General features: G+C 49.5%; 2 protein-coding genes across 3 annotated transcripts in view; both read left to right on the top strand.

Moving 5' to 3' along the window:
- Positions 1 to 337: 337 nt before the first annotated feature.
- On the top strand, positions 338 to 10,751 carry LOC119147458 (SRSF protein kinase 3-like). The gene is made up of 11 exons (XM_037386479.1): positions 338 to 469; positions 647 to 755; positions 1,231 to 1,318; positions 3,634 to 3,721; positions 3,963 to 4,069; positions 6,190 to 6,352; positions 7,555 to 7,640; positions 8,091 to 8,198; positions 8,641 to 8,710; positions 8,797 to 8,889; positions 10,265 to 10,751. The coding sequence occupies exons 1-11, from the start codon at positions 424 to 426 to the stop codon at positions 10,450 to 10,452; spliced, it is 1,146 nt and encodes a 381-aa protein (XP_037242376.1). The 5' UTR covers positions 338 to 423; the 3' UTR covers positions 10,453 to 10,751.
- A 1,172-nt stretch (positions 10,752 to 11,923) lies between these two features.
- The window catches only part of SETD5 (SET domain containing 5), a 66,144-nt gene continuing 51,897 nt past the window's right edge, over positions 11,924 to 26,170 (top strand). Inside the window, exon 1 of one of the 2 annotated variants that reach the window (XM_037385283.1) lies at positions 11,924 to 12,091. The gene's annotated coding sequence lies outside the window, so the exon portion shown is untranslated. The remainder of the gene's footprint in view (positions 12,092 to 26,170) is intronic. The other variant, XM_037385284.1, reaches the window with a different exon arrangement.

The raw sequence follows: 26,170 nt of genomic DNA on the forward strand, positions 1-26,170 counted from the left end.
GCTTTCCTCGTAGGAGAGGATCCCACAGTCCCTGCTAAGCCCCTGCAAATCCACACTGGGCACAGGGAAACCTGAGACACCCACCTGGCCCTGGCTGCACACCGCCAGGATCCCTGCCTGGCCCCAGCCTGCCAGCTTTCCTCTTCTGCACTCTTAAAATAATCCCTGCCCCTGTGAAGTGCCAGAAACATTTGTAACAGCCCGCTCCAGGGGCTGATGAAGAGGATGGGAAGGAGGGGGGTGAAGGGACAGCGGGGGTAGGAAAGGGCATCGGTGTGCACAGCATGCAGCAGAAGTAAGGCTGCCCTGCAGCTCTCCAACTCTCTTTAAAGGAATAAAGTGCTGAAGATCACACTGCCCGTGCCCGACCCGGTTCTCTGCTGCTTTGTCCCCCCGTGCCAGGACCTGCTGCTCTGTTGGGCCATGGAGGAGCAGGTGCAGGAGGAGATGCCAGCAGCCCACTGCACAGGTCAGTCCTCGGGCATGTGGCTCCAGAGCCAAGATCGTGCCACACTCTTCCCAAGCCAGAGGAGGCCACCAGGACCTGTCTGGCCGTTCCTCCAGGAGGATGGCTGTCCTCAGCTGCTCCTTCAGCCTAGGAGCATTTAGAGATGACAGTAATGTCTGTTGGTGATGGTCCCCGCAGGAGGCCACCACCCCATGCGTGAAGGAGACGTGTTCAACATGCAATACCAGGCTCTGCGCAAGCTGGGCTGCGGCGCCTTTGCCACCGTCTGGCTGTGCCAGGACGTGAGGTGAGGGGCTAAGTGCTTTTCAGGGAGGTGGGAAGGGCTGGCTGGTCTCCTGGGCACAACCAGCTGCTCTCGCAGAAGCAGCAGAGCACAGCTGCATGCCTTAAGCGTATCGGAGTCCCTCAAGCACAGGGCAAACCTGGCAGCAAGATAGTGGGGTGCAATGAGCAGAGCTGGTCCTCAGAAACCAAAGAACATAAATAAGGTGGCATCAGCCCTCGCTCTGCTTTTGTTCTCATTCAGACCCTGCAGTATGTGTGCTCTGCCTTTTTCTCTCCAGTCTCTTGCTGGTCCCTGGGGCAGCTGTGCTGCCAGATGCCGGCAGCATCACCAGGAGGGACGCCCACGGGCAAGGCTGCTTGCAGGAGGGCAGCACCTCCCTGGGAAGCCCAGGGCTGGGTGGCAAGGAGAAGGGGAGATGCTGCTGGTCAGGGCCACTCTGGCCTGCATTGGTTGGCAGTTGTGATTCATTTCCCAGGAGGAAGAAGCAAGTAGCTGTGAAGGTCCTGAAAAGCAGGGAAGGCTTTGCTGAGGCTGCCAAAGACGAGGTCGCTCTCCTCCGCTGTGTATGTATATTCTGGGGCACTTTTGCTCTGTGGGGATGGCCACTGAGTTCACATCTGAGTACCAGCCTCATCATCCCTTCTCCCTCCAGGTCTCAGTCTGAGGAGCTAGGTGGGGAACAGAAAAAAACCCCAAAAGTTAGGGAATTCATAGAAACTGCCCTGGCTCAGCACTGGCCTCTGAAGTGGGCACCTTCTCCTTCCTTCTGTCATACTGAGACATGCTGGCTGTGTCCTACTTGCCCTGTCAGCAATTTCTTTCAGCTGAGACTGAAATCCAGTAAATAGGGGGAACTTGCAGAAAGATGAGGCAGATAATCAACAGAAAAAGTGTTAATGTTCTTAAGCAGGAGATGGGAGTGTGTCTGCTGCATTTGTGTCATTCACAGCTCAGAGGACACTGGTCTATCACAATGCTGATACTGAAGGAAAAGGAAATATCTGGGGGGAAAAAAAAGCAGGATGTAGTGAAAATATAATAAACGTCTGAAGTCAGAAAGCTTCCTCCAGCCTTTGCTAATGGATGTGGTAATTAGGTGCCTGCATCTGGGTCTCAGCTAGCTGCCTTTGAAGATGGCTTGACCTGCTAGATCTAGAAAGGTCATGGTTACAATTCTTGAAGTTTGCCTAAATGCAAAGTTACATCAGCTTTAGATGAGCAAAAGCCATTACATTTTGCATTTCAAATTACTCTGAGGCCTTTCTCCAACAGGTCTGAGAAAGACTTAGTTCACACCTGTAAATCTGTAGGCCATATCCAAAGGGACATGAGCCAGACCCAGTCAAGCAAGAGGAAGGACCAAGGGGCACTAATTTAATGCAATCAGAGGGCTGCTTTCCTACACATCAGCACGATCCCGCACACAGACCGAGCCTGACCATTGATTTATTACCAATTCTCTCTGAAAGACGCGCCTTCCCATTCAGCAGAATACAGCTGGTCCGCAGGGCTGTTCCCACCAGCACAGGGTGGTCGGTGCCCGCAGAGCTGGCAGGAGAGACGATCTGGTCTGCTGCGCTTCCGTGGCTGCTCACCTCCATTGTGCCAGCACAAACCTCCTGGCACTGGTGCAGGCAGATCTGGCATCTCCACAATGTGCCAAACCCAAATCCCAACAGTTATGGCTGTGAAGAGAAAAAAAAAAAAAACCCTATGAACTGCTGTACCAGGATCACTGCTCTGTGAGAGCAAACTCCTGAAACCTTGCCACGCCAGTGTACCGTGCAGGTGCAGGAGCTGGGGGTACCGCAGCACCTGTGCTTGGGCAGACCGGGGGTTCAGCCAGCAGCAGATACCCAGCTGGGGGTAAGGACAAGCTAAGCGCAGGGTGCTGCTCCCATTGAATGCTCCCCTGGCCTACGGCAGTTTCCAGCTGGAGATTTCTTGGGCCAAGGGCGATGTCTGTGTGGGCAGTAATTAGTGGATTTACCTTCAAGAGACCTGCCCTGCTTTCTTGTGAGCCCATGCGGGCTTCATCACCTGCAGTCCCCTGTGACAAGGACTGCCACCACCTGCCCACTGTGCTGCATGAAGAGCCACCTCCTCTGTTTTGTTTTCGAACTTCCCAAGCACTAGGTTTGATGCCACCTGGTTCTTCTATGAAAGTTCTGCAGTCAGCCCATCCACCACCACTCTGTGTCTTACAGATCTCTGTGGTACTTGCCTGTAGCCAACCCTTCCTCAGCCCAAGGGAGCCTGCTCCGCTGGGTTCCTCCAGGCATGGAAGCGGCTCTACTCCAGTAGGACAGGCAGCCTTGGAGTGACCAAAGACAAAGTCTCTGCCGCTCTGCAGCCCCTTGCCAGAAATTGCTGAAAGGAATGTATGTTTTTTTAAAAAAAAAGGTCCCAGCCTGCTACTCTCAGCTGGGGAGGGACAAGGCCATTCCCACCCTAAGGAGGAGCAGAGGCTGCAGAAGGGCAAAGGAAACGGACAGCCATTGCTGGTGGGAGCAGGGAGCTGTGTGCTTAGGGGAATGCCCTGCCAGCACAACCAGGAGCACTTTCTGGGCCTCCATGGGATAGAATAAGCAGCAAGAAGTGTGCTAGACACTGTTAGCAGGATGGGTTTGAGTTACTCAGACACTGTGAGGGTGATGGTCCCACCTGGTCAAGAGCTAGACAACATGCAGAAACATTCCTTGGTAATAGACTTTGCTTGTGTTGTTTGGAGCCTGGTTTCCCTGATGCTGTTTTCATGGGATTTGTCAGGAGGTGCCAACTCCTGGCAGAAAAAGTCTGTAGAACAAGGTAAAATGGGTGCAAGATGTCCTTGTGCATATCCATGTCTCTAATTGCAGCTCTTGGAATCCTCCCTCAGGTGAGCAGTATGAAGAAGAAGGACCAGGCAGGAGAGAACATCGTCTCTTTATTAGATGACTTCAGAATGATCGGAGAGAATGGATTCCATATCCTTCTGCTGAGAGTGCTGCAGCTCTGGGTCAGCAAAGCCTGGGCTGGCCTCCAAGAGCTGCAGGATGATGCAAAGCTGAGCGCTCTGCTCCCATGGAGAGGACGAGCAGGGCCAGGGCACGTGGAGGTGGCTGGAGGAGAGAGGTTGGATAAGGAGATATTTGGCTGATCTAGTGAAGGGCAAAAGGCTGGTGGTAGCATCTTCTCTCTGTTAGTGAATCCCTGACTCTTTCCCACATGCTTGCTTGGTGTTTGAGGCGCTGGGTCCCTCCCTGCGATGTCTGATGGGCAACTACACAGCCCAGGGACTGCCTCTGCCTTTTGTGAAAAAATCTTTACAGCAGGTGAGAACTTAGCTGGAACTGGGTGAGGGCACCGAGGGACTCTTGGCATAGTCTTCATCTTGGGGTCATCTGCCATGATCCCCCCGACTACATCTGCCAAGGAAGGGGTAATACAGCGTGGGTGCCCAGGGCACGCACCTTTTTAAGGAAAACAGTAACTATTTCTTTTGGGTCTAAGGAGATAAAACGTTAATTAAAATGCAGTGTGGGAAGCCATCACCTCCCTGTCAATACCGGGGCACTCGCTGTATATTACTGCCCAAGCTCGCCCTGTCGGGTTTGGGAAGGAGCTGGGGCCACCGCCACGAAGAGCCAGCAGCCTGCAGACCTGCACCGGGGATTCGGGCTGGCACTTGTGTTCCCATCGTCTCAGTAATCACTGAATTCTCCAGCAGTTGCGCTGCTCACAGGAGTAGCAGGGGGACAAACAGCCTGCCATAGTTGTGCTTCTTGTGGGCAAACCATGTGTATCTCTGCCCTCCTGCTGCCCCAAGAAGTCCTGTCTGGCGGCAATGCCAGACCTCTGGCATTCGCCTTGGCATCCAGCTGCGGGTAGCAGTGGCAGGTCTGGCAGCTATCTGCACGGTACCACCAAAGGCTGCTCAAGGTCTCCCTCAGCACTGAGGGCTTTCCAGGGCTTTCTAAATTGCAGGTTTGGTTGGCTGGTCCTCCACCCATGTTGAGGTTTTCCTGCACAGGGTCAGCTCTTCCCTCATCCCCTGTAAGGATGTAGTGTGCTGATCAACCAAATCGTGAAAACTGAGTTTCTTATGCATTGGCTGGGAATAGCTAAGGAATGAGAAACCTGAGTGAGCCCCCAGAATAGTTAAAATTACATTTTGCCTCTCATACTGAGGTTTATCAGAGGTCTGCACGCTTGCCAAGATGAAGATTTGCTACCTCGATTCCTATGCCCTTCTAGGGACACTAAGAAAGAAAAGCGCTTCTTCCTTCATCCTGTTCTTTGGAATAACCTCTTCCTCCTCTGAAGAATCTCCACTAACAAAACTGCAGTGGCATTAATCTCTGTGCCCCATTTCACACCCAAGCCTTTTGCTTAATCCATTCCTTTATCTGCTGTAATTGTAAAATCTCAGAATCTTTTTTCCCCCTTTGGATCGGCACTGGGGCAGTATTTACTTCTGATTCCTTCCAGTTTAGCTACTTAAATCTTTCCCCACGTTTCACAGTTACCATTTAAGGGTGATATTTCCCTGGGGCTGGTATTCATCCCAGAATAGAATTTGATAATACAGAGAATATTTGCCAGCCCTTTATGACTGACCAGAGTGTTTAAAAAACAGATGTAACTCTCCCAGTAGCCTTTTTGCTGTTACTGATTCCTGATAGTGACTGCTTCTCTCTGGTAGGCGTTGTTTATCTCTCCCCTGTGACAGGGCAGACTCTCCCTGCTCCATTGTAAGCCGTTCTTTCCCTACATGGCTCTCCTGCACTGCCTTTAAGTCCTTTCTACATGCGCTCCCTCCTCCTGTCTGGGTTATGCTACACCTCCTTTCCTTTCCTTGTACGATGGGACGCCCTCCCATGCCATGTCACTCTATAACTGGCCCCCAACTTCCATTCGAATGATAATCAGCAGGAAGGCAGGGTGGTCTAGGACATAAAAGCCATACAAACACAAGTGTTTGTTCAGGAGAAAGTTCAGCTTTGCGATCGCAATGCCTCCTTGTAGCTCTGTCCTCTTTCCATGTCCTCTTGCCTGTCCATGCTGGTACCTGTGGCTTTTCACGCAGTGTGTCACCCTCACCTCCCCCAGCCAGCCACCTCCATGCTGGGCTCCCCAGGCCCCCTCTCGCTCAGCGTGCTGGGCACGTGGGGCTCCAGCGCCTGCTCCTCCTGCAGCGCTGCGTGATGAAATTCTTTGTGCCAGCTCGCACGGGGCCACCCCAACCGGTGTCACCTCCAGCTTAGTACAGGACACTCGTTACACAGAACCTCTTGTGGGTAGTTATCACCCGTGCCCTCTTTCTTTGATACCCGAACATGCACAGCTTGCACACCCGCTGCGCCCCACTGCTCCGACAGCGCTGGCAGCTGCCCAGGCGGGGAGCGGTGGGGACCCTCGCGTTGCCGATGTGACTTGCTGCCTGCTTGCCCAGGTGCTGGCAGGGCTGCACTTCCTGCACAAGTGCTGCCGCATTATCCACGCGGACATCAAACCGGAGAACATCTTGCTGTACGGACATGACAAAAGCCTCCAAAGGCTTCTGCCTGATACACTCGACTGCAGCCAGAGAACAGATTTGAGGCTAAAGGGACCAGGTGAGCACTCCCCGGTTTTTTTAACAAGGGACTTAAGTGTTTATTGCCAGGAGGGAAACACAGGCAGCAGGTACAGATATTTTAGGAAAGGTTTCCATCTCCTGCAATGGCCAGTATAAAACAGGATAGCCAGCTTATGTTGCTGAGAGGCCGCTCTGTTTCTGCTCAATACAAACTTCAGGCTGAGAGGCTACAAGCTGCTCAAGGCACCTACAGAAACGTGCTCTTGCAGGTAGGTTTGTGTGGAGAACAACTACAAGATCATGGGCATATGTTAACAGCTCCACCACGACCTCGGAGCTCATTCTTATGGCTTTAGGTACAGATTAGTTCCTTTGTTTTCAGCCACTGAAAGGTTTACATACAAAATTATTTGATCAGAAAGCTGTACGACACTTCTGCTCTTTATTTCCTGTATTTCTGAGGTTTGTGGGAGACTTGCATGTACTGCTAATCTTCAAGGCCTTTTGAAAAATAATTTATTTGCAGAGAACGGTGTGAATATCAAATAAGACATAGGGCTGGAGAGTTTCTTCAGAGATCAGCTCATCTCTCAGCAATGAGACCCTTTATATTATCCTCGCACAATGTTCTCCCATGAGCATTTCTCCCACGATGGTGCTGTTTTGTCTCTCGAACTCTGGGGCAATCAGGGAATGCTAAATTAATGACTGAGTCTTTTGCTTGGAGCAGAAAAGCACAATATTAGGCACAGACTGACAGCTCACTGTAAAGCGGTAGACCAAAAATTACCCTTCTATGGGGTCATATGAAAATGTAACCTTTATGGTGCTTGCCAAGCAGGCTGTGTCCAAGGTCTGTGACAGCCAGGACTGCTGAAGGCTAAGGAGGCATTACAGATGTTTTGTGTCTGGCTAGTGCTGGTAGAATGTGCTATCCTCCAGGCCCACAGTAATTTAACCATGGTGCTAGAGGAACCTTGCAGTAGGACAGGAGTACATGGTCACACCACTCCAAGCTACTGTCCTCCCAAACATCCTCTTAGATTTTGACTGGGTACCAGCTCTTCCTTTGTGTTTCCTAAAAAAAAAAGAGGTGGCATTTTATTGGTGATAAAAAGCATTTTAGGACCTTTTAGGCTGAAAAGCTTTAAAGGCAGGCATACGTGCCTTTCCTGTGGTAACTGATGTATTACCTGTTGGTTTGGAAAGACCTGGTTTCTCTCTGTCCTTTCCATCTAGGAGGTGATCTTGGCGATCGATTGGAAGAATCTGATTTAATGAGCATAGAAGTGAAGATTGCAGATCTGGGCAGCGCGTGCTGGACAGTGAGTCTGCCCCGAGTCTCAGTTCCATGACGATGCAGGATGCTGTGTGTTTCTTTCCATCCTGCCCTGCATGTCTGTCCTTTTACAGCTGAATAGCTATTTCAGTGTGCTGAAGAGGTGCCAGTTTTGAGGGGTGTTATATTCAGCAGTCCCGACTCCGAGCTGGGCACCGTACTCCTGGAGACGCTGCCAACTTTGGACGTTTCTTCAGCTTGCAGATGGTCCCTACAATTAGAAATTCAAAACAGTGTTCAGTGTGAAATGTTGGGAGATAAATTCACCCTTGTGTCAGTGAGGCTGAGAACGTGCCGGCTGTGCCCTGTGCAGTTTAATGCATGTATTTGGCTCTGCCCCGCAGCGTCCTCCTCGCCGTGCAGGAAGCTTGTGAGCACAAGTGTTGTGGTCACTTGTTTATGGACACTAACCGAAGGGAGTTTGTTTCCATTTCAGTACAAGCCTTTTTCCAAGAAGATACAGACTCAGCCATACCGTGCCCTGGAAGTGCTTCTCGGATTAGACTACGGCACTCCTGCGGACATCTGGAGCACAGGCTGCCTGGTAGGACTGGGGACGACGCTGCGCGTGCACAGGGGGTGACGGACAATAACAGGCCAGGGGCAGCACCCACCTATATACAAAACTTCCTTGCTGAAAAGGAAAAAAGGGGCAGTCTGCACTCATTCACTTTGGAGTGAAAGTATGCTGCTGATAAAATTGACTCTTAATTAGTTTAAGCTGTAAGGCAGTTCACACTCCATATATGCTAACTCATAGGCTTGACTGAGTCAGACACATACTGCTTTTCATCCCGATGGAGCTAAAGGTGCTGTTTCATCATCGTACAGATCAAACCAGTGTGAATATTTCCGTATTTTAGGATCAGTTTTGTGTAGCAGCAAGGGAAATTGGTACTATCAGTTAATGGGGAAGAAAAGCTCAAGTTAGTGAGTTAGAAAAAAAGTCAGACCGTGAATTAACAATGCTACTTCTCCCTGTCAAGGCATTTGAAATGGCAACTGGGGAGTGTCTCTTCGATCCTCAACCTGGGAAATATTTTTCCAGAGATGATGGTAGGACTCCCATCAATTTTATTCATTTCACTGACAGAAGCATCACAATCTTTGTATCTAGATGTTTTTTCCCTCCCTCTGTCTAGATCACGTTGCTCGTATTATTGAACTCCTGGGAAGAATTCCTCCTCAAATTGCTTTCTCCTGGAACAAGTCAACAAAATTTTTCAGCAGGCCAGGTAAGAACTGGAGTGAGGAAGTTTACTCTAAAAATCACTGTGGATCTCTGACACACTCCTTAATGCACACTGAACAACCCCCCACCCCCCCCAAATTACATTACACAATACAGGCTACAAGCAGGAACAGAACACAAGTGGAGATTTCATGAACAGCAGTAACACTCCCTGCCCTGCCTACCTTTGTAATCCAGGAGCATTCCAGGGATGAATGCAAGATCCTGAAAAATGGTCATAGCAAACACCCAATAGGCAAAACATTTCCATTCATTCTCCTTTGGATTTGGAGAGAATGGAAATACGGACAGGAAACAGCTACATGCCAGGAAGGCCGGAAAGTGCGTAACTGGTGGGATTTCACCCGTTCACTGGCAGAGAACAATGATGATCTGGAATGGGACACTCATATCCTTCCAACGTGGCTGTTATATTTAGCCTTCTGACCCAACTGTAACGTCTCTTCTGTTTTATTCTCCCCAGTTCCTTTCCCTTTGACTCATTAGGCTTGAAACCCTTGTCTTTGACTTCAAGGCATCACACGACTCCAAACTTCTGCAATTTAGTCTATCATCCTCTTTCTCTGCTTTCACGCGCACCAGCCACGCAGCCTCAGCCTCCCCCCAAGTCACTCCGTGCCGAGTGCTAGCCTTACGCTGCAGTTTAACAAGCACCTCCCAGCACATTCCCATCCTCTTCTTGCACTTATTCCCACTACAGAGCTCAAAAGAAATGAGTCAAAACTAGTTCTTGTTCTACATTCATTCTCTGTGCAAACCAAACTGGCCTGACCACATATGCCTAACCTGAATCGCTGCATGCCACCACATACTGCTAGGGATGAGGATAGCTCCTCGGTCAGCTGTGGCACACTCCTGGGCCCCGCAGAGCTGGTAGACACAAAATACATGAGACACTAGTGTGCTACTAGGGATGATAGCTTCTCGGTCAGCGGTGGCATGCTTCTGGGCCCCGCCGAGCTGGCGGGCACAGATACATGTACCACCAGAGTCTGGCGAGCTCTGGCACTGAAGTGGCCGACGCAGTGCGGGCCGCACGTGGGCAGGCAGAGGGAGCAGCAGCCGCACGGCTGCCCTGGGAATGCCTGGGAATGCCTCGTTCGCTCTTGGCGTGTTGTCGCCCAAGAGCAGCGCTCAGGGATGGGGAGGCTCCAAGTGCTAGCTTGGGTAGACGATTCTGAGAGACACCCGCTGGCCCAGCCCGCACGGGGCAGCGCGGGCGAAGCAGACCGAGAGGAGGGTGAAGCGAAGGGAGGGCTCCCTCAGGACGCTTTGGATGACTCTACAAGGCGAGCAGCCGCAGCCTCTCAGGCTCGCGAGTGTAACTAAGGCGCTGTGCTTACGCTGTCTTTGCTTAGGCGCTCTCCTGCGGCTCTCCAGGCTCTCCCCCCGCAGCCTGCACAGCACCCTGGCGGACAGGCACCGCTGGAGGCAACACGAGGTCACCCCCTTCGCCAGCTTCCTCCTGCCCGCGCTGCAGTACGCGCCGCAGCGCCGCGCCACAGCCGCCCAGTGCCTGCAGCACGCCTGGCTCAGCGCGCCCTGACCGGCCCCGCGGCCCCTCGCCCCCCGGGACACCCCCCCCCCCCCCCCCGGCCAGAGTGGCGGCGGCCCGGCCCGGCTGCCGCGGCGGGGGGCGGCGGGCGCTGCGCACAAGATGGCGGCGGGGCCGGGCCACCCCTCAGGCGCTGGCGGCTCGTCAGCCTCCGGCTGCGCGGCCTCTCCCCAGCGACCCCGGCAGCGGGCGGTGTCTCCGGCTTTGTCCCGCAGCTGCTCCCGCACCGGGGCTCCATTCGCCTTCCTTAAACGTCCTTTCAGCTCGCGTAGTCCGCCCGCAGCGTTAATTGGAACCAGCAATTAACGTCCTACGGTCTCGACGTCTGCAGGGCTGCTTAAGCCGGAGAAAGGGCCCTTCCGCGCCTGGCCGTCCTTGCGCTCGCTTCCCGGCAGCTGGGGCCCGGCCAGCCCGCCTCCCCCGGGGCGGCCGCGCTCCCCCTGCTCCCAATGAGGACGCGGCACCTGGGCACCGGGCACAGTCCCGCGGCCGGGCAGCCGCACCCGGGGCCACTCCCGACCGGCCCGCCGCCCCTCCTTCCCGCCGCCCCACGCAGCCGGCCCCGCGCTCAGCGCCCCACGCCCTCTGTTTGCGGCTCCGGGGACAGAGAACCAGCCAGCTGCGGGCTCCGGCGCTCTGCCGGCACCTCGCCCCACCGGCCCCGGCCTGCACGGGAGGCGGCGGTCCCGGCACGGCCTGCCGGCACGGCCTGCCCTCCCGCCCGCCTCAGGAGGGCCCGCCAGAGCCCAGCAGCTCGGCGGCGCGGCACCCGCGCTCCGCCAGGCCTCACGGGGAGGCACCGGTGGTGGGTGGGCCCCGGATCCCCCCCGGCGAGACCCCGACCCAGGGCCACCCCCCAACCCCCCCGCAGCGCGGACGTGCCGAGCGGCAGGCCCGCTCCCGCGCCGCTGCGCCTGCGCCCTGCGCCCCCTCCGCTCCCTGCCCGCGCATGCGCGGCGCGGCGACGGCTGCCGCCCAGGAATCTGGGGCGCCCGCACCGCCCCTTCTTTCTGCCACGTGTCCCGACGCGGGAGTTACCCCGCGGAGAGCGGCGCCTCGGCGGGGGCGGTGACGGGCCCCGCCGGCCCCGCCCCTCGGCACGTAGCGCGGCTCAGCCGGCAGGCTCTGTCGCAGCCCGCCTGGCTGCACCGCGTCGACGCTCGCGGCCGCCTCCTCCTCCCCCCCCTGCGGCCCCCCTGCGCCGGCCGACTGGCAGCTCACCGCGCCAATGGGGCGCCAGGACCGTGGGGCGAGCGGCGGGGCGGACGCGCGGCTCCCACTGAGGCAGGAGCGCGGGCGGGACCGGACGGCGAGTCGGCCAATGGCAAGCGTGGGCGGGCGGGGAGCTGGCGGCGGCGGGCGTCCCGGCGGGGCGGGGCTTAGCGCCGTGGCAGCCAACGGGAGCGGGAGTGGGCGTGTCCGGGGCGCCCCTGGCGCCGGCGCCGGGGATCCCCGTGCGCCCAGTGCCGTTTCCGCCCGGCTCGGGGAGAAGCCGCCGCTACTGCTGCCAGGGGGAGGGGCTGGCGCCGCGGCCGCCGCCGAGGGCTTGCTCCCGCCGGCTGCCCAGGAGACGCCGTGGCGCTGAGCCGGGCCTAGTGCCGCGCGGGGGCCCGGGGAACGGGCCGGCCAGGTAGGCGCGGACGGGTACCGGCCGTGCCCGGCGACGGGGCTGGCGGGAGGGAATGCCCAGGCGGGAGGGCGGGCGGCCGCGGGGGGCTCCCGGCGCGGGCCCCGGCCCGGCGCTCCGCCCTGCGCCAGCCTCGGGGTGTCCGGGCGTCAGGGCCCCGCCGTGGCGGTGGGGCAGCGGCCCCGGAGGCCCGGCCCGGCCCCGACCCGGCGGGGGAGGCCCGGCCCGGCGGCGCGGGCCATCATGGCGGTCCCGGTGGTGCGCGCCCGCCCGCGGCGGCCGGGCTGGGGCCGGTGGTGGCAGGTCGGTGCGGGGCCGCGGCTGGGGCCGGGGCCGGGCCCCGCCGCGGGGCTTTGTCGGTGGAGGCGAGCGGCGGGGAAGCCCCGCCGTAGGCTGGCCTCCTCCGCTCCCCCTTTTCCTCCCTATTATCCCGGGGGGGGCTTAGGGGTTGCTGTCCGTCTCGGGGCGGCCTCCTCCGGGCGGTCGCTGCCTTGCCCCGGCCGCCGCTACCCGCCCCGAGCCGCCGGCCCCTCTGGGCCTCGGGGGAGGCGGTGTTTGACCTGCATTTTCTGCTTTCTCATGGTGCCCGTGCGGCGTCTTCCCCCGTAACCCCCTGCTCCCGGCCCGCCCGGCGCCGCGGGCTGCAGCGCGGATCCTCCTGCATTTCCTCGTCCGTCACGCGTGGCCGCCGCGGGGTGGGTTCCCGGTCCCGCTCCGGCCCCCGCCGCCTTCCCTCCGCCGGCGCGGGCAAGGTCACTGTCGCCCGGCGGCTCGTCCTTGGGTGCCGGTGACCGGAGTTCACCGCCGTGTCGGGCGGGGAAGCGGCGGCGGGCAGCGCCGGGCCGGCCGCGGGGGAGGGCAGGAGGCGAGGTGCGAGGCCGCGCGTGGCCCCGTGGCAGCGGCGAAATGGGTGCAGCAGCGGCGCGGGGGCGGTCACAGCCGCTTCCCGGCCGTGTCCCCGCACTCCTCTGCTGGGCGCCGGGATCCCCGGGTGGGCCGTGCGGTTTTGGGGGGGGTGGGTCTGCAGAGGGCACGGTGCTGCATGGCCGCTCCGTGAGGGAATGGCAGCGCCGAGGGTACGGCTGGGGCAGGGGGCGAACGCCTCCCTCCGTGAGAAGGGTGCAGCCGGGTCTGGAAGAACTTGATGTTGGCGTCTGTGGTGTACTGGGACACCGTGGGTTTTAGGTGGTTGCCCCACACTGTGACTGGGTGTTACTACCAGAACCTAAAGCCAGAAAAAGAATTTCCGATTTCTTCATTAGAAATAGGAGATTCCCCTTTTCACTTGGATAGGAAATACTAGTTTTGCTTTTTTTTTTTTTTTTCTCTTGTGGTTGACCCAGGAAGTCATCTTGTCACCAGCCCTGTGGCTCTCCTTTGCTCTAGAGGTGCAGGGAGGAGGGTGTTGCTTTGCTCTGGATCCTGTGGGTAAGCGTGTAAGGCAGTGACAGCAGCTGCTGTTGGCTCTGGAGCTGTGGTTGCTATGAGAAAAGCTTCAGTAGACTTGGCTGCTATCTCCAGGGAAGGACAGCAGAGCAGCCTCCATTAGTGTGGTGGTGGAGAGATGGCTGGCTCACGTTCAGCAAAGAGCTTTTACTTTTCAGGCCGTTTCCACAGGCCCAGAGCAGAAGCAGGGGGATGTTTTGGTTGGGTGGGATAAAAACCTACAAGGTGGGTTTTGTCGCTGTTCTGGAGTTACTGGAATCGCATTAAAGAAAGCGCGGGCTGGAAACCCCGAGTTACCCTTCCCAGATATTTTGGCCCATGTGAAAAGTAGGACAGCGAGAATTGATATGATCTTCCTGCTAAGTGAAAGCTGCAGTCGTGTCTCTTTTGAACTCCAGTCTCCTTTCCAGCCAGTAACAGCCAGATGCTTTTCTTATTGTTTGTATGGCTCCTTCCTCCCCTTCCATCGCCTGGGCCCCACTTGCCTTATTGACTGGAATTTCTGCTGTGTGCGGTGGGTGTGTGCAGCAGACACCAGCCTGCTAGTGCTGAGGAGGGATTTTCCATTCACAGACCAGGGAACAGTCAAAATAAAGGCCCGGCTCAACTTTGGGTCTGGAAACAGAAAGCAGGGGAGAGGAGTTTTCCCTCTGCTGCAGAGTAGAATTTATCCTCTGTGCTTCTTAGGTAGTTGTATGTCAGAATGTATAGAAAATGCTGCTCTGCTGTGGAACAGGGAGGTGAAACTCCTGTGAATAATAGGGACAATTCCTCTCTTTCGGTTGACTCAAATGCTTGATGAAGGAACAGTTTGCAGGAGGAGGCCATTTTCGACGTGACTATGTATTGTGGAATCTGCCAGCTTCTATCCACACTTTGTCTGCTTGACTGCAATAGCTTCCTTTTTTTTTTTTTTTTTTTTTTATTTTAAGGAAGAATGAGTGCCTTTCTTATCTACTTAACTAACCATTTGGCACTGGCTGCTGTCTGTATGATATTGTGTTCTGGAGTTGGAGCTATCAGCATATTCCAGTGCATTTGTTAAAGATGAAACTGTTAGTTGAGGTATGCAGCATGGGAATACGTTAGCATTGGAAAACAACTGCCATCTTTGTAAACTAACACCTATAATGGGGAGAGCCCCTTGCCCTGGCCTGAGTTACCAAACTCAGATTTACTATGAGCTTGAAGCAAAAATTCCAGGACCAGAATAACGTGAGAGAGATTAAAATGTGCCCTTAAATCCGCTTGACTGGCAGCAATCATGTGGTAGATGCCAAACTCCAAGTAGCTTTTCTGTTTGAGGATCTGTAGCACCCAAATTGTTTCACAAGGTGGGGTGAGCAACTTCTAACCCACCTAAAACGCATCCATCACTGGGGCTGAACGTGATGTCTGCTGCCTAGCGTGGAGTGACATGACAACAGTAATGAACTGAGGATTTTCTGAGTATGAAAACTAGCTCCTTGGTTTAATAAAATACAGCAAGTGATCTTCATGGCCCTTTAGTCTTTGTTTACAGTCTCTCTGTGTGTTGTTTACAGTCTCTCTGTGTGTTATAATGGGGAATTAGTCCACTGCCTCGCATCCTGTTGGATAACTGGCACTGCTTTGACAAGGCCCTGGCTTTTCATTTTACTGTCTTAGCCCAAGTGACCTGAAAGTAATATTCCTTAGCTAATGTTGGCTGAGATTGCCCCACCCCAAGGTGGGCAGTGAAATCTGACGTACATTTAAATCTTTTTTTTTTTTTTTTTTTATGAAGAGGACTCAGTTACAGCCAGATCTTATTTTGAAAAGTAAAGTTGATAGAACCCACAGGAAAGAGATGGCATTGAACTGGCACCCCAGAACGTGCAAAAGTTTATGCTCTTTTTCTGGGGGTGAAAAACCAACCAACAATTGTTGATTTAAATTTTCCTAATGTTCCCTGAAGTAGTAAAAAAAAAAAAAAAAAAAATATTTGAATTCAGACTTCCAGGTGCGAAGCAAACAAGGGAGAACTAAATGTGTGATGTCCCAGACATGTACTTTATGGGTCTGACCAGTCGATTCTTTCTCCCATTTTGGGTGATCAGACTCTTACAGACTTGTTTTGAATGATGTGATGAGATAAAAATGTTTCTATCTATTCTGGCAATAGTAAAACAAACATAATGAGTGTTCAGAGGTTTGAAAATTCAAAAATCATTGTTCTCATGGCAATATTACTGTATTACAGAAGCACATTTGTGTTCTTACTCTGGTGTTGCTTGTGTGTGTAATTCTGAAATGTTGACAGTGAAATCTTGTCTTATGTGTAGTATATAAGAAAGGTTGCAATAGGCAAAGGGGGTTTTTTATGTATACAGGATGTGGTAGCAGTACTTTAGTTCAAAGTGTTAAATGTATGCTTAAATGTACAGCATGTGAGATATTAAATCTCAGTCGCCCCATGAAACTTAAGCTTCTGTGTGATTTTAAAATAAAGACTTTTTTTTTTTTGCATTTTACTTGTCTATTTAGTTTTTTTTCTCTTCCAAACCAAAAGAAAAATGACTATGGATGTTAAAGCTGTTAGTGTTTCTACAGCCAGTCTTCTGCTTCCATGACCGACTTGTAGCAAGAGTTAGCGCACAGTGAGTTTACACTTACATTGTTAGAGACGGTTTTGTATAAATCTGGCTTAGCCTAAACCTCTTGCTTATTTTGATCATGGAAGAAGCTCCAGACTAATGCAGCAGGAGTACAACATCTTGAAACTGTGGGAGCTGAGATGGGGATTTTTTCCACTTTTTCTCTTTTCTTAATTCCTTATTGAAGTTGCTGGGGGCTTCTTGGGATTTTTTTTCCACAGGGTTTGCTATTTTGGTGGCAATTTTCCAGTATTCCTGTAGCAAATCAGCCGAGCGGTGGCCCCTGTCCCTGCTGAGCAGGGAGAATGTGCAGTGCTCCTGGCCTCCCCGCTGAGCTCATGCAGGGGTGGGACTTGCTAAGCTGCTGAAATCGCAGCTAATGCCCACTGAGCATGCTGAGAAACAGTTTTTCAACTGCTCCTAGTTTAAATTTTTTTTTCTTCTATAATTAGTAAAGATGCTCTTTGTCTCAGAGGATGATCTACGCGACAAATCAGGAGATTCTTGTTCATCGTCCCCCACCCCCCCCCGCCCGAGCTAGTGGTGAAGCATTATTTTCCTGTAACAGAAATAGCTGAAGGGATTTTTCCCTCACTTCAACTGATGAGTCTGAACTTGAAAAGCTGTAGCCCAAAAGAAGAAATCTGCAGCAAATAATAGCCTTAATGCTAGTTTTTGTTGCCACAAGCCCTACAGGAGCGTCAATATTGTTGTTTAAATTGTAAATCTGCAACTTTCTGCTCCTTAAATCTAATTTAAATGCTTTAACAGTAGAACAAGCAAATTTATATTTTTAAATAATAAATTTGAGAAAGAAAAGTTTTCTTGATGAGTTTTATTTTCCTCCCACCAAGTGCACACAAATCTCAATTATTTTAATGAGCAATATGGGAAATATTCAGAAAAGTGTACTGATGTGCTCAGACTTCAAGGTGGAAAAATGTGGGAAGACTTGTCAGCAGTTTGAGTGGCAAGCTTTTAGTAAGCAGAAGTAATTTCTTTTGTGGTCAGGAATCTAATAGTCCCACATTCACCAAACATGGAGAAAAAAGGGGGAACGAAGAGAGAGAAACATAGAAGAGTGGCGTTGAGAAATAGTCAGGAATTTGGCTTTTAGAGTGAAGTTTAGAAGTGATCTGTTGTTTATGCTAAAGTTTAATCCTTATAAACTTGATAACGTTGACAGGTCTTGCATTCCTCCCTGAGGGTCATGGAAGGGCTAAGTTTAGCAAAGGGGAGGTATCCCAAGCAGTTAGATCTATGCAGTTCTCAAGGCAGCAAACTTCTTTGCTTATTCATCCCGTTCTAAACGAGCTTAGTTATTTTTTTCACTACAGGCAGCCTTTCGAGATAGAATGTGAGTTAGTTTTAAAACTCAAATGCTTAAGCTCTAAAATATTTCAAAGTAATTTCAGAGTAGAAAGGTCGCAGTGCTTTTGATGTGGTCATATTTAGAGCACGATTACCATTGCAATCATACACATTGACAAGAAGATACTGTCTAGATTTGGTAGCTGCTCGTTTAGTGACTCAGACTTATTCCTTTTGTCCTTATGGAGTTCATACCAGGTTTTCTTCTGCAGCCTTGTTGATCTATGGGGGCAAAACTTTTTGAGTGATCGTGCCAACAACCCAGAAAACAGTTTGAATTTCTGATACTGAGAAGAATCCTCTTGACTTCAAAGTGAGCAGTTTGAAATGCAAGTTGTTGATAGGGAAGGAGTGTGAGACCTTGACGTCAAATTTTTAACAGAACATGCCTGCTGATGATGATTCAGTACAAGAAAAAAAAAAGTTAGGATGTAGCTTGGGGTTTTAGTTTGTTAGTGTCAGATAATGCAGTCTCTTGGTTTTGCATAGACTTTGAATCGTGAAAATAAGTGGCCAGAGGATTTTTGAGGGTTGTGTTGCATGGAAATATTTGGGTAAGGAAGCCCATGTAAGACAGCGTTGCTCAGACTGCGGGAGGGAAAGACGCAGTTTGCTTGTGGGAGCAGAATATGGGAGCTGCAGAGGTGATGCCTGGTGGGAGGATGGGACTGGGAAGACTAAGACTTCTCATCACAGCTCCAGGTTGTGCAGAGAATAGGAGCAGAGGAGTGTTTTTCAGTGTGGCCCTTTCTCCCTTCTCTGCCTCTGCCCAAATTACATCTTTCTGGCAACATTCTCAGTCACACTCTGGGACTGGTACCACTTCAGGATGCCAGTGTGGGAGCTGCTCCCATGGAGCAATTCTTAAATGTTTTTATGGGAGAGAGTGAGGTGAGAATGTATCCTCACTTGCAGGCAGGAAGGAATATATTGGGAGAAGTTTGAGAACCAGTGATTTAGGAAACTAAAGTGCCCTGGGGGTTCAGCATGGAGCCTTTAAAATAGTTAGCATGTCTCAACCTGAGTTGCAGTATCAATTTATAGGTACTTGGAAGAATATATGAGCCTTTTGCATTCATGTGGCCTTCAACTAAAGACACTAAAACAAATTATTTCCTGTGTTTTGGTGGCATTAGGTTGAAATAACTTATAATCATGCTGCAAGAATGCTTTCAGTAATGTGGCTGTAGATTAACTTTTGCCACAGCAAAGATCTGGAAGCTTCCTGTATAAATACAGCTAAAGTGAACCTTTGAAGAAAACATGACTGCTTGATCAAGTTAAGTAGGCTCTCTTGACTGTAGAGGAGACTGGCTTTCTGATTCAAAGTTCTCTTACAGTTTCATGAATTTCAAGGATGTTGGGGTTCAGAATGGCCTGGAGGTTAATAGGGAACAAGGATACTTGTAAGGTGAAAGTCAGGTTCTGAGCTTGCCACAAACTGGCTTTGTTGTGCAGTTGTTCTAATATCCACCCCAGGGTTTGCTCATATATGGAAGTTTGTGTGTTAAACTGGAATGGGTGTCTGTGATGCACTGCATATTCTTTGCACAACTTTTGTGCAGGTTTTTGGTGCACGCTAGTGATATGGTTCCATCGCAGTTCAAGGTGACCTAACGTGCTGCTTCCACAGTCCTGTTTTCCACCATCACTTTTGCCTCTGTTCTGGCCCGCGTCTGCCCCCATACTGAACTATTCAGGAAGGCTACCATGACAGCAAGTGCGTTTCATTTTTGGAAGTAAGAGTTTTCTGCTGGCTTCTGCCTGAGCTGCTCGACTGTGGGGTCAGGTTAGCACCAGTGCAGAAAGGGATGGGGAGGCTGCACTGAAGCTGTGCCAGCTGAAGTCAGCTTGAAACTATTGCAGAACTGCACCCTGCTAGTGAGGTTACTCCGGGTGAAGTTACACGAGACAGCTGAGTACATCCAACAGCTCTGCTGCTGAATGGAGAAAGTTTTGCTCCCCCTTGCTCTCCCACCCAACGGGGAGTTCTAACTGTCTTTTCTGTTTGCCAGCTCTGGTTCCTGCTGGATCCCTTTTCTGAACTCCTTCAGCTTGCTAACCCAGCAGAAAGCTATGTTGTGGTTATTTTATGTTTTGGTTTTTGCTGGATTTTTTTTTTTTTTTTGCCAAGATAGTGAACCGAATTGGCTCACCAAGAGATTTGACAAGCATCCAGAGCCCTCACAAAATGAATAGGGGAGAACATATGGGTGGAAGTGCAGAGGATGTGGTGGGGACCGGAGAAGGGGAGCAGGGTCTCTGCCTTTTGGTAGCAGCACACAGTGTGGCCAGTTCACGCTGTCCCCTGTAACTTCACACTCCTTTTAAAGGAGAGCAAGCTACCATCCATTGCATGGTGAGCAGTCTGTGAAATACTGTGGGTCTGTGCCCTTGGGTGCTGTGCATGGAGTGCTTTCTTTAGACAAACCTTTAGTTCCTCGCTTGAAAATTGGTGGTGTAGTCTTTCCTTCACCTGCTCCTTTGCTTGGGGAGCTGGGCAGATGTTTTAATGTACGTTTGATCTGTGATGGTGCAATAGTGTTACAACCTAAGCATGGGGGGTAACTGTTTCAAAATAGCAAATTCTTGTAGGTGTTCTTTTGCAGAAAGCTGGAGTGCTGTCCCCTTTTGGAAGACAGCAAAATGTTGATTAGTATACAAGTACTACAAATCGGTGTAAGCAGATGCACCACACAGTGTTCCTTATCTTTTTCTTCATTTAGTTTTGTTTTGTTTTAACCTGGCAATTAGAAAGTCTTTATTTTGCATTTACTTGCCAGTCATTATGACTTGTAAGATACTGAGGCATGCAGAAAGTTAGGAATCACTGAAGACACATTCTCAATCAAATGTATTAAAAACATATAGTAGTAAAAACTGTGGCATGAATTCCATGTAACTTTGCTGAAAATATAGAGACATGAATGCTATTGGAACAACACAAAAATTTAGTTCAGCCAAGTCCAGTTGCAGCAGAAACTTGAATCCTATTTCTTTAATATGGAAAACTTGGTTATAGCAGCATATATTTGAAATAGAACAATTATTTGTGTACTGCAAGTCCTGGTGTGTGCTGCTCGCTCTGCCCCACTGCAAGCTGAGGCTTTTAGTTTCATACCTATTTGGTCTAGTAGAACTTGAGGCAGTGTTTTGGCTATTTGTGTTTGAATAAAGTTATTTAAATGTTAGCATGTCATGACACCTCCAAATGCATATTGCTGTGCAAAAAATTTGTTGGGCGTGAGCAGTATGTCTCATAAGCAAGAAATCTCATCTGGTGTAAGGGTGATCTTTAATGCAAACCTTTGCGAATAGCCCCAAATAGATCACTTTGCCATAAGGGAACTAAGATTGTATTTGCTGTCCTGTGCTTCACACCTGATAGAAGTTGTTCAGACTTTGTACTGTGGTAGCTGAATGCCTAGGTGGGCAGTAAGATGACCTATGTAGGTAGGGTTCCCATGTACTTCATTGGAATGGTTGTGCCCATGCCCCCAGATAAGTACCCAGGGTTGGGACACATCCTTTATCTGACAGGGGCTGGGCAGGAGGTGGGAAGTTTTACTAAGTAATAGAGATTGTATTTTGGGGTATGCTGTCCCAAACCTGTCTCTTTTAAGTAAGTGTCAGTAGGAAGATCTCTGCTGAGGTGTCAAAACTATGACTTGTGAGATATGTAAAGCAGATACTTTAATGCCACCCTGTGATGGTCCTACTTGGAGAGGCTGTTCTTGGGTGCTGTGCCTGAGGTGGGAGGCGCTTGGATGCTGAAGTCCCAGGCTGATGATGTCCTTTACACACCTATGGAAATCCCTGTTAGTGCTGCTTGTTACCTTTCCAGCTTAGCTACTGAAGCACTTGGAGCACCAGCATAGGTCAGATGGAGAAATTCAAGAAGCTGGGTGCAGAAGTGCTTGCACCTGGTGGCACAAGTCCACCTTTGGTGGATTCTCTTTGGCCACTGTGGGTTCAGAGTATCCTTTAGGAAAAGTTCAGATACAGAATTTGTAAGATGAAAAATTCACAAGCTGGGAAAAGACTTTCCCCACAAGCTGCCAGAGAACGTAAGAGTGAAATTAATGTGTCACAGTTCCTGTTCCCTGCTCCTGTATTCCTCAGTCTTACATACGCAGATAGAAGTTAGAAATTAATAAAGAATAAAGTGCTAGCATATTCTAAAAGTGAGACTATACGTTGAAACCTGTAGTCATTAGTTAAGCCTTTCTTGAGTGCAGCTTGGGACTGTCGGCTTGAAACTGGTCAGCAGAAATTTGTTGAATCACATGTGGAGAAGATGACGTTGAAGGAGCAGGGAGAATGAAAGGGCATGTCCAAATGTTGGTGTAACTTCTCTGGTTTTTGCAGAACTGTATGAAAAGGTTACCAGGATCCTTTCAGTGAAATGCTGTTGTTTTTTTAAAAAACATATCACACAGCAGAGATGGATGGGGGTGATTTAGGAGCAACCTATTCTTGTGAGCAGTTTGTGGCTTTCTGTTGCTCTTCCAATGTCAGAGTTTAAGGCATCACTGCTTTTCTGTGCGACAGTGAAGTAGGCTGTTCTTATGAGAGTCACTGTTTTGAGGTAACATTTGCAAGGAATTCTGAAATTTTCAGTTTTATGTGAAGAGAAAGTTGTGAGGGAGGAAATAAATGGCCTTGAGGTATTTGAAAAATGATAACAAAATTTTTACCTAAATTTATAAAAAGGTGGTTGTTGCTGGAGTGGTATGTGGGTTTAAAAATGTAAAAATTCATCTCAACAATGGGACTTGCTATGGAGTTCTGTTACTATTGACAACTTGTGATTTAGCTTAGGTTAAAATCTCTCCAGTTAAACTGATCGTCCCCATTTTTGGGAGGCTGCTGCTTGTCACCCTGGATGCATGCGTGGGTCCTTAGCCTGTACTGACTGTGAATGGAACAAGTCTACAGTGATTTACATTTTTTTCAGGTGTTTTTTTCCACCCAAAAGTTCAAGATGCAATTTTGCCAGAGCAGTTTGTCTCCACTCCTGTTCTGGTTAGATCTGGGTTTAGCTTTAGCTTTCATGTGTAGAAACACTGTGTGACATCTCAGACGTAGTCTGATTTTACTGATAGGAAAATTAAGGCACAAAAAAAGCGATTAGCTTGCTTAGGACATCTTATAGACAGTGTGGAAGTAAAACATGGATTTGGTTTTGGTTTGGTTTTACTTTTTTACACCTGGGCTAGTGATGCAAATTGCTTCTCTTACACTTCTTTAGGTAGCTGTCTCACCCATGCCAGTCCTCCCCTCTGCCCACATGTCCATGTTCTGTAGTGCTGTGTTGCTTCTGTAATATGCCTTTGTGTTCTTTCAGTAAAGCAGTCGGTGGTTTTAATACTGATATTGATAGATGTGGGGGGGGAGTCCATTATGTAGTGGATACAGGTGGAAAAATCTCTTGTATGAGTTGTTGATGGGGAAGTGTGGTAGTGTGAGCCAGGGTGTTTTTCCTGGTTGTTTTCACTAGCTTTGTAATGCTACAAGATAGTTAGGGTTAAGAACAATGTTGCTACTGATTTGTAGCCATCAGGACTGATAAACTGTGTGAAGGGGCCTTCAGAGTATTTTGGCTATCTGCTTGGATGTTTAGTACACAAAGTCTTATCTGCATTATTCAGGAAGATAATTCCTGTCTGTGCTGCTTTCCTTCTGTGTTGAGATCGTTCTCTTATCCAACTGTTACCCAGCTGAGGTCTCCATAGTTCTCAGTTTTGCCATAATGACAAAATCAAATTAGCCCTACGATGACTGGTGAAATTCCTCTAGGTTAATGCATGTTGCCCTGAATATTTTCAGGCTATTTTTTTCTTTGGATAATTCAGCATCTTGTGTTTGAAGGGAAAGGAGGAAAGGTGCAGATTAGGAAATGCTGCTGTTTAAGGTACAGGGAGGAGCACGTAGCTTGTTTCTAGAACATAATCTGTCCAGCTGTGACTTAGTCATCTTCAGTCTTATATAAAATGCGTCCAATCTAAACAGTTGAGCGTCTCCCTCCTGAATGCGGCAAACCAGCGTCTTCTATGCTTATGTGAAGCTGTAACAGGCGCAAGCCATCTTCTTAGGAGTGCCTTCATACTTGTGAACCTGCAGCATCCATCATGCTGTCAAGCCTCATTTACTCATGTGATGGGATTTTTTTTTTTATTATTATTGTTCTGTTTCACAATTTTTCTAAGTTTAAAGAGGCTTCTTGCTGTTGGCAGGGAATATAGCACTGATCGTCCCAGACAGGAGAGCAGAAAATGTAACATGAGAACAAGAGTGACTCTCCCAAGTCAGACTGAAGGTTTTGTTCATCTCTGACAGGGCCAAAAATTGATGCTTAGGGAAGAACGTAAGGTGAGAGGATCACAGTATCTTGGCTAACATCTCTAATTTCAGTGTAGTAGTTCATGCTGTTATGTTAAATCCAGCCCTGCTCTTAGTCACTTTGATTTTACATAGCTATTCTTTAAGGGAAGGGGGATAACTTGAGTATTATGACATGCTTTTGTATTGATAAATACATGTCCACATTAGTCCTTTGTTTATATAATTATGTGGGTTTTAGAGGGGTGGGGGAGATTCTTGTTAGGGGCTGAAGCAAGAACTGGTAAGTTTTGTAGGAGCTGGCCTGTGTGAGTTGAGAGATACTCTCTGCTAGTTAAGGGATAGTGGACATTCTTATTTAGGTAGTCAAGGAAACAGATGCTGTGAGTGTGGTGTTAACAAAATGTATTGATAAAGATAGATGCTGATAAATCTCACCACTGTGGACAAGGAAGATAATGTTTAAAATTATATCAATATATTTGCCACTAATACATGTTTCATGAAACTGGGGAAGCTAGCATCTTAAGTCACCTATATATGCAGTGAAAGAGGAGTCTCCCTCGGAGGGGTAGTTAGAGCTTGTGTTTCACTTGGGTAGTTTGAAGCATTCGTCAAAGGCTTCTGAGGAAGTGTTTGATGTAGTTTTAGCTTTTAAAAAAAAGTTTTACCCTTTTTCATAAGAACTACAAATGTACTGTGTTCGCTCTGAAGACTTAGTGATTTGGTTTGGTGCTGCCTGGGGACCTCTAGGTTGCGTGATTTTAAATTCCCCCAAAGAATTGTGGTAAATCTATATGCTGTTTTTTAGGCTGTACTTGACAAACATGGTCTATCTCATTTGTAAGCTCAATGCCAAGTGTAGAAATGACTAGGTGAGATTTTCCAGTCTTTGTTAGGTGGAAAGTCAGATCATCAGAAGGTTATTTTTGGCCTTAAAGTGCATAGTTACGCAAACACTTAGTGGCCCTGGAGAAGAAATGAGCAATGCCCTGAGCAACTTGATCCAAGTTGGCCCTACTTTGGGGAGAGGGAGAGGGTTTCAGTCAGCTAACCTGCAGCGGTCCCTTCCAACCTGGATTATTTTGCGGTTCTGTGGAAGTTGGACTGGGTGTAGGAGATGTGTGGGATGCCTGTTTTGGATGGAGAGGGCAAGAATTAGGAGGAGGAAGGCAGGGTACTCTGACACTAGAAATGGTTGTGCTGCAGAAATTGCATTAACAGTGGAGATGTAAAATATCTGGGATTGTAACTTGGAAAGGACACACCTAGCTTTATAGAAGATTGTGAGATGATATCAGCTTTTAATTTACTGGGGTTTAGAATTTTTTTATCTGGATGGCATAAAATATTTGATAAAGCTTCTGTCAGAGAGACGCTAGTGGCATAATGAAGTATGTTCAGGGAGTTCTGAATTGTTTTGTCCCGTGCCAACGAAATATATGAATCCATCCAGTTGCAAGGTGATGCATTTGTTAGCAAAACTGCAAACTCACCTATAAATTATGAAACAGCATTTTGAAAAGCAGTAGTTCAGAGGGCTTTAAGGTCTTTACAGCTAGTTGCCTCTACATGGTACTTGGGCCAGTATTTTATTTAAAAGGGTTAATATGATTCTTGGGCATATTGAGGAGGAAAGAAAGTAGGGGAAAGGAATGTGAAGCAAAAATAAGTAATCTTATAAACACAGCAACATTGAGACTGATGCTGGAATTGAATTTTGGTTTCCATGCTTCAAGAAGAATGCCAGTGTATTTGGAGAGAATTCAAAGGACAGCTGCAGAAATGATCTAGGGACTGGAAAATAAGCCTCATGATGTGAGGCTTAAAGGAGCTCAACTTACTCAGCTTATTGAAAAGACAATTGAGAAAGGACTTGATCTTTCTCTAAAAGGACTTGTGAGATTTCCTGACAAAGGCATAACAATATCAACTGAGGTTAGACAAATTCAATCTTGAAGTATCGTTTCTTAGCAATGATAGTAATTAAACATTGGACCAGTTTATAGGGAAAGGGAAGGAGCGAACATTCATCTTAGTCCTTTAAAATAGGCCCAACTAATTTATTTCTGGAGAAAATATGTTGTGATTTTTTAAAATATTTTTTTTTATGATGATAATACTTCTTTCCTGACAGTGGGGTTTAAGAATCTTTAAAGGTTTTATGCCCTGATCAGTTGGCACAAGTTCAGATATATGCACTTGCAGTCAAAGCCAAGATCATGAAATTAAGATGAATTTAGAGGAGAAATAGTTAAGCTGGTGCTCGAATACTGCCTTGCGTAAGACACGTAAGATGTGAAGGGAA

The sequence above is a fragment of the Falco rusticolus genome, chromosome 4 (assembly GCF_015220075.1).
Source record: "Falco rusticolus isolate bFalRus1 chromosome 4, bFalRus1.pri, whole genome shotgun sequence".
In the NCBI taxonomy this organism is placed as follows: Eukaryota; Metazoa; Chordata; class Aves; order Falconiformes; family Falconidae; genus Falco; species Falco rusticolus.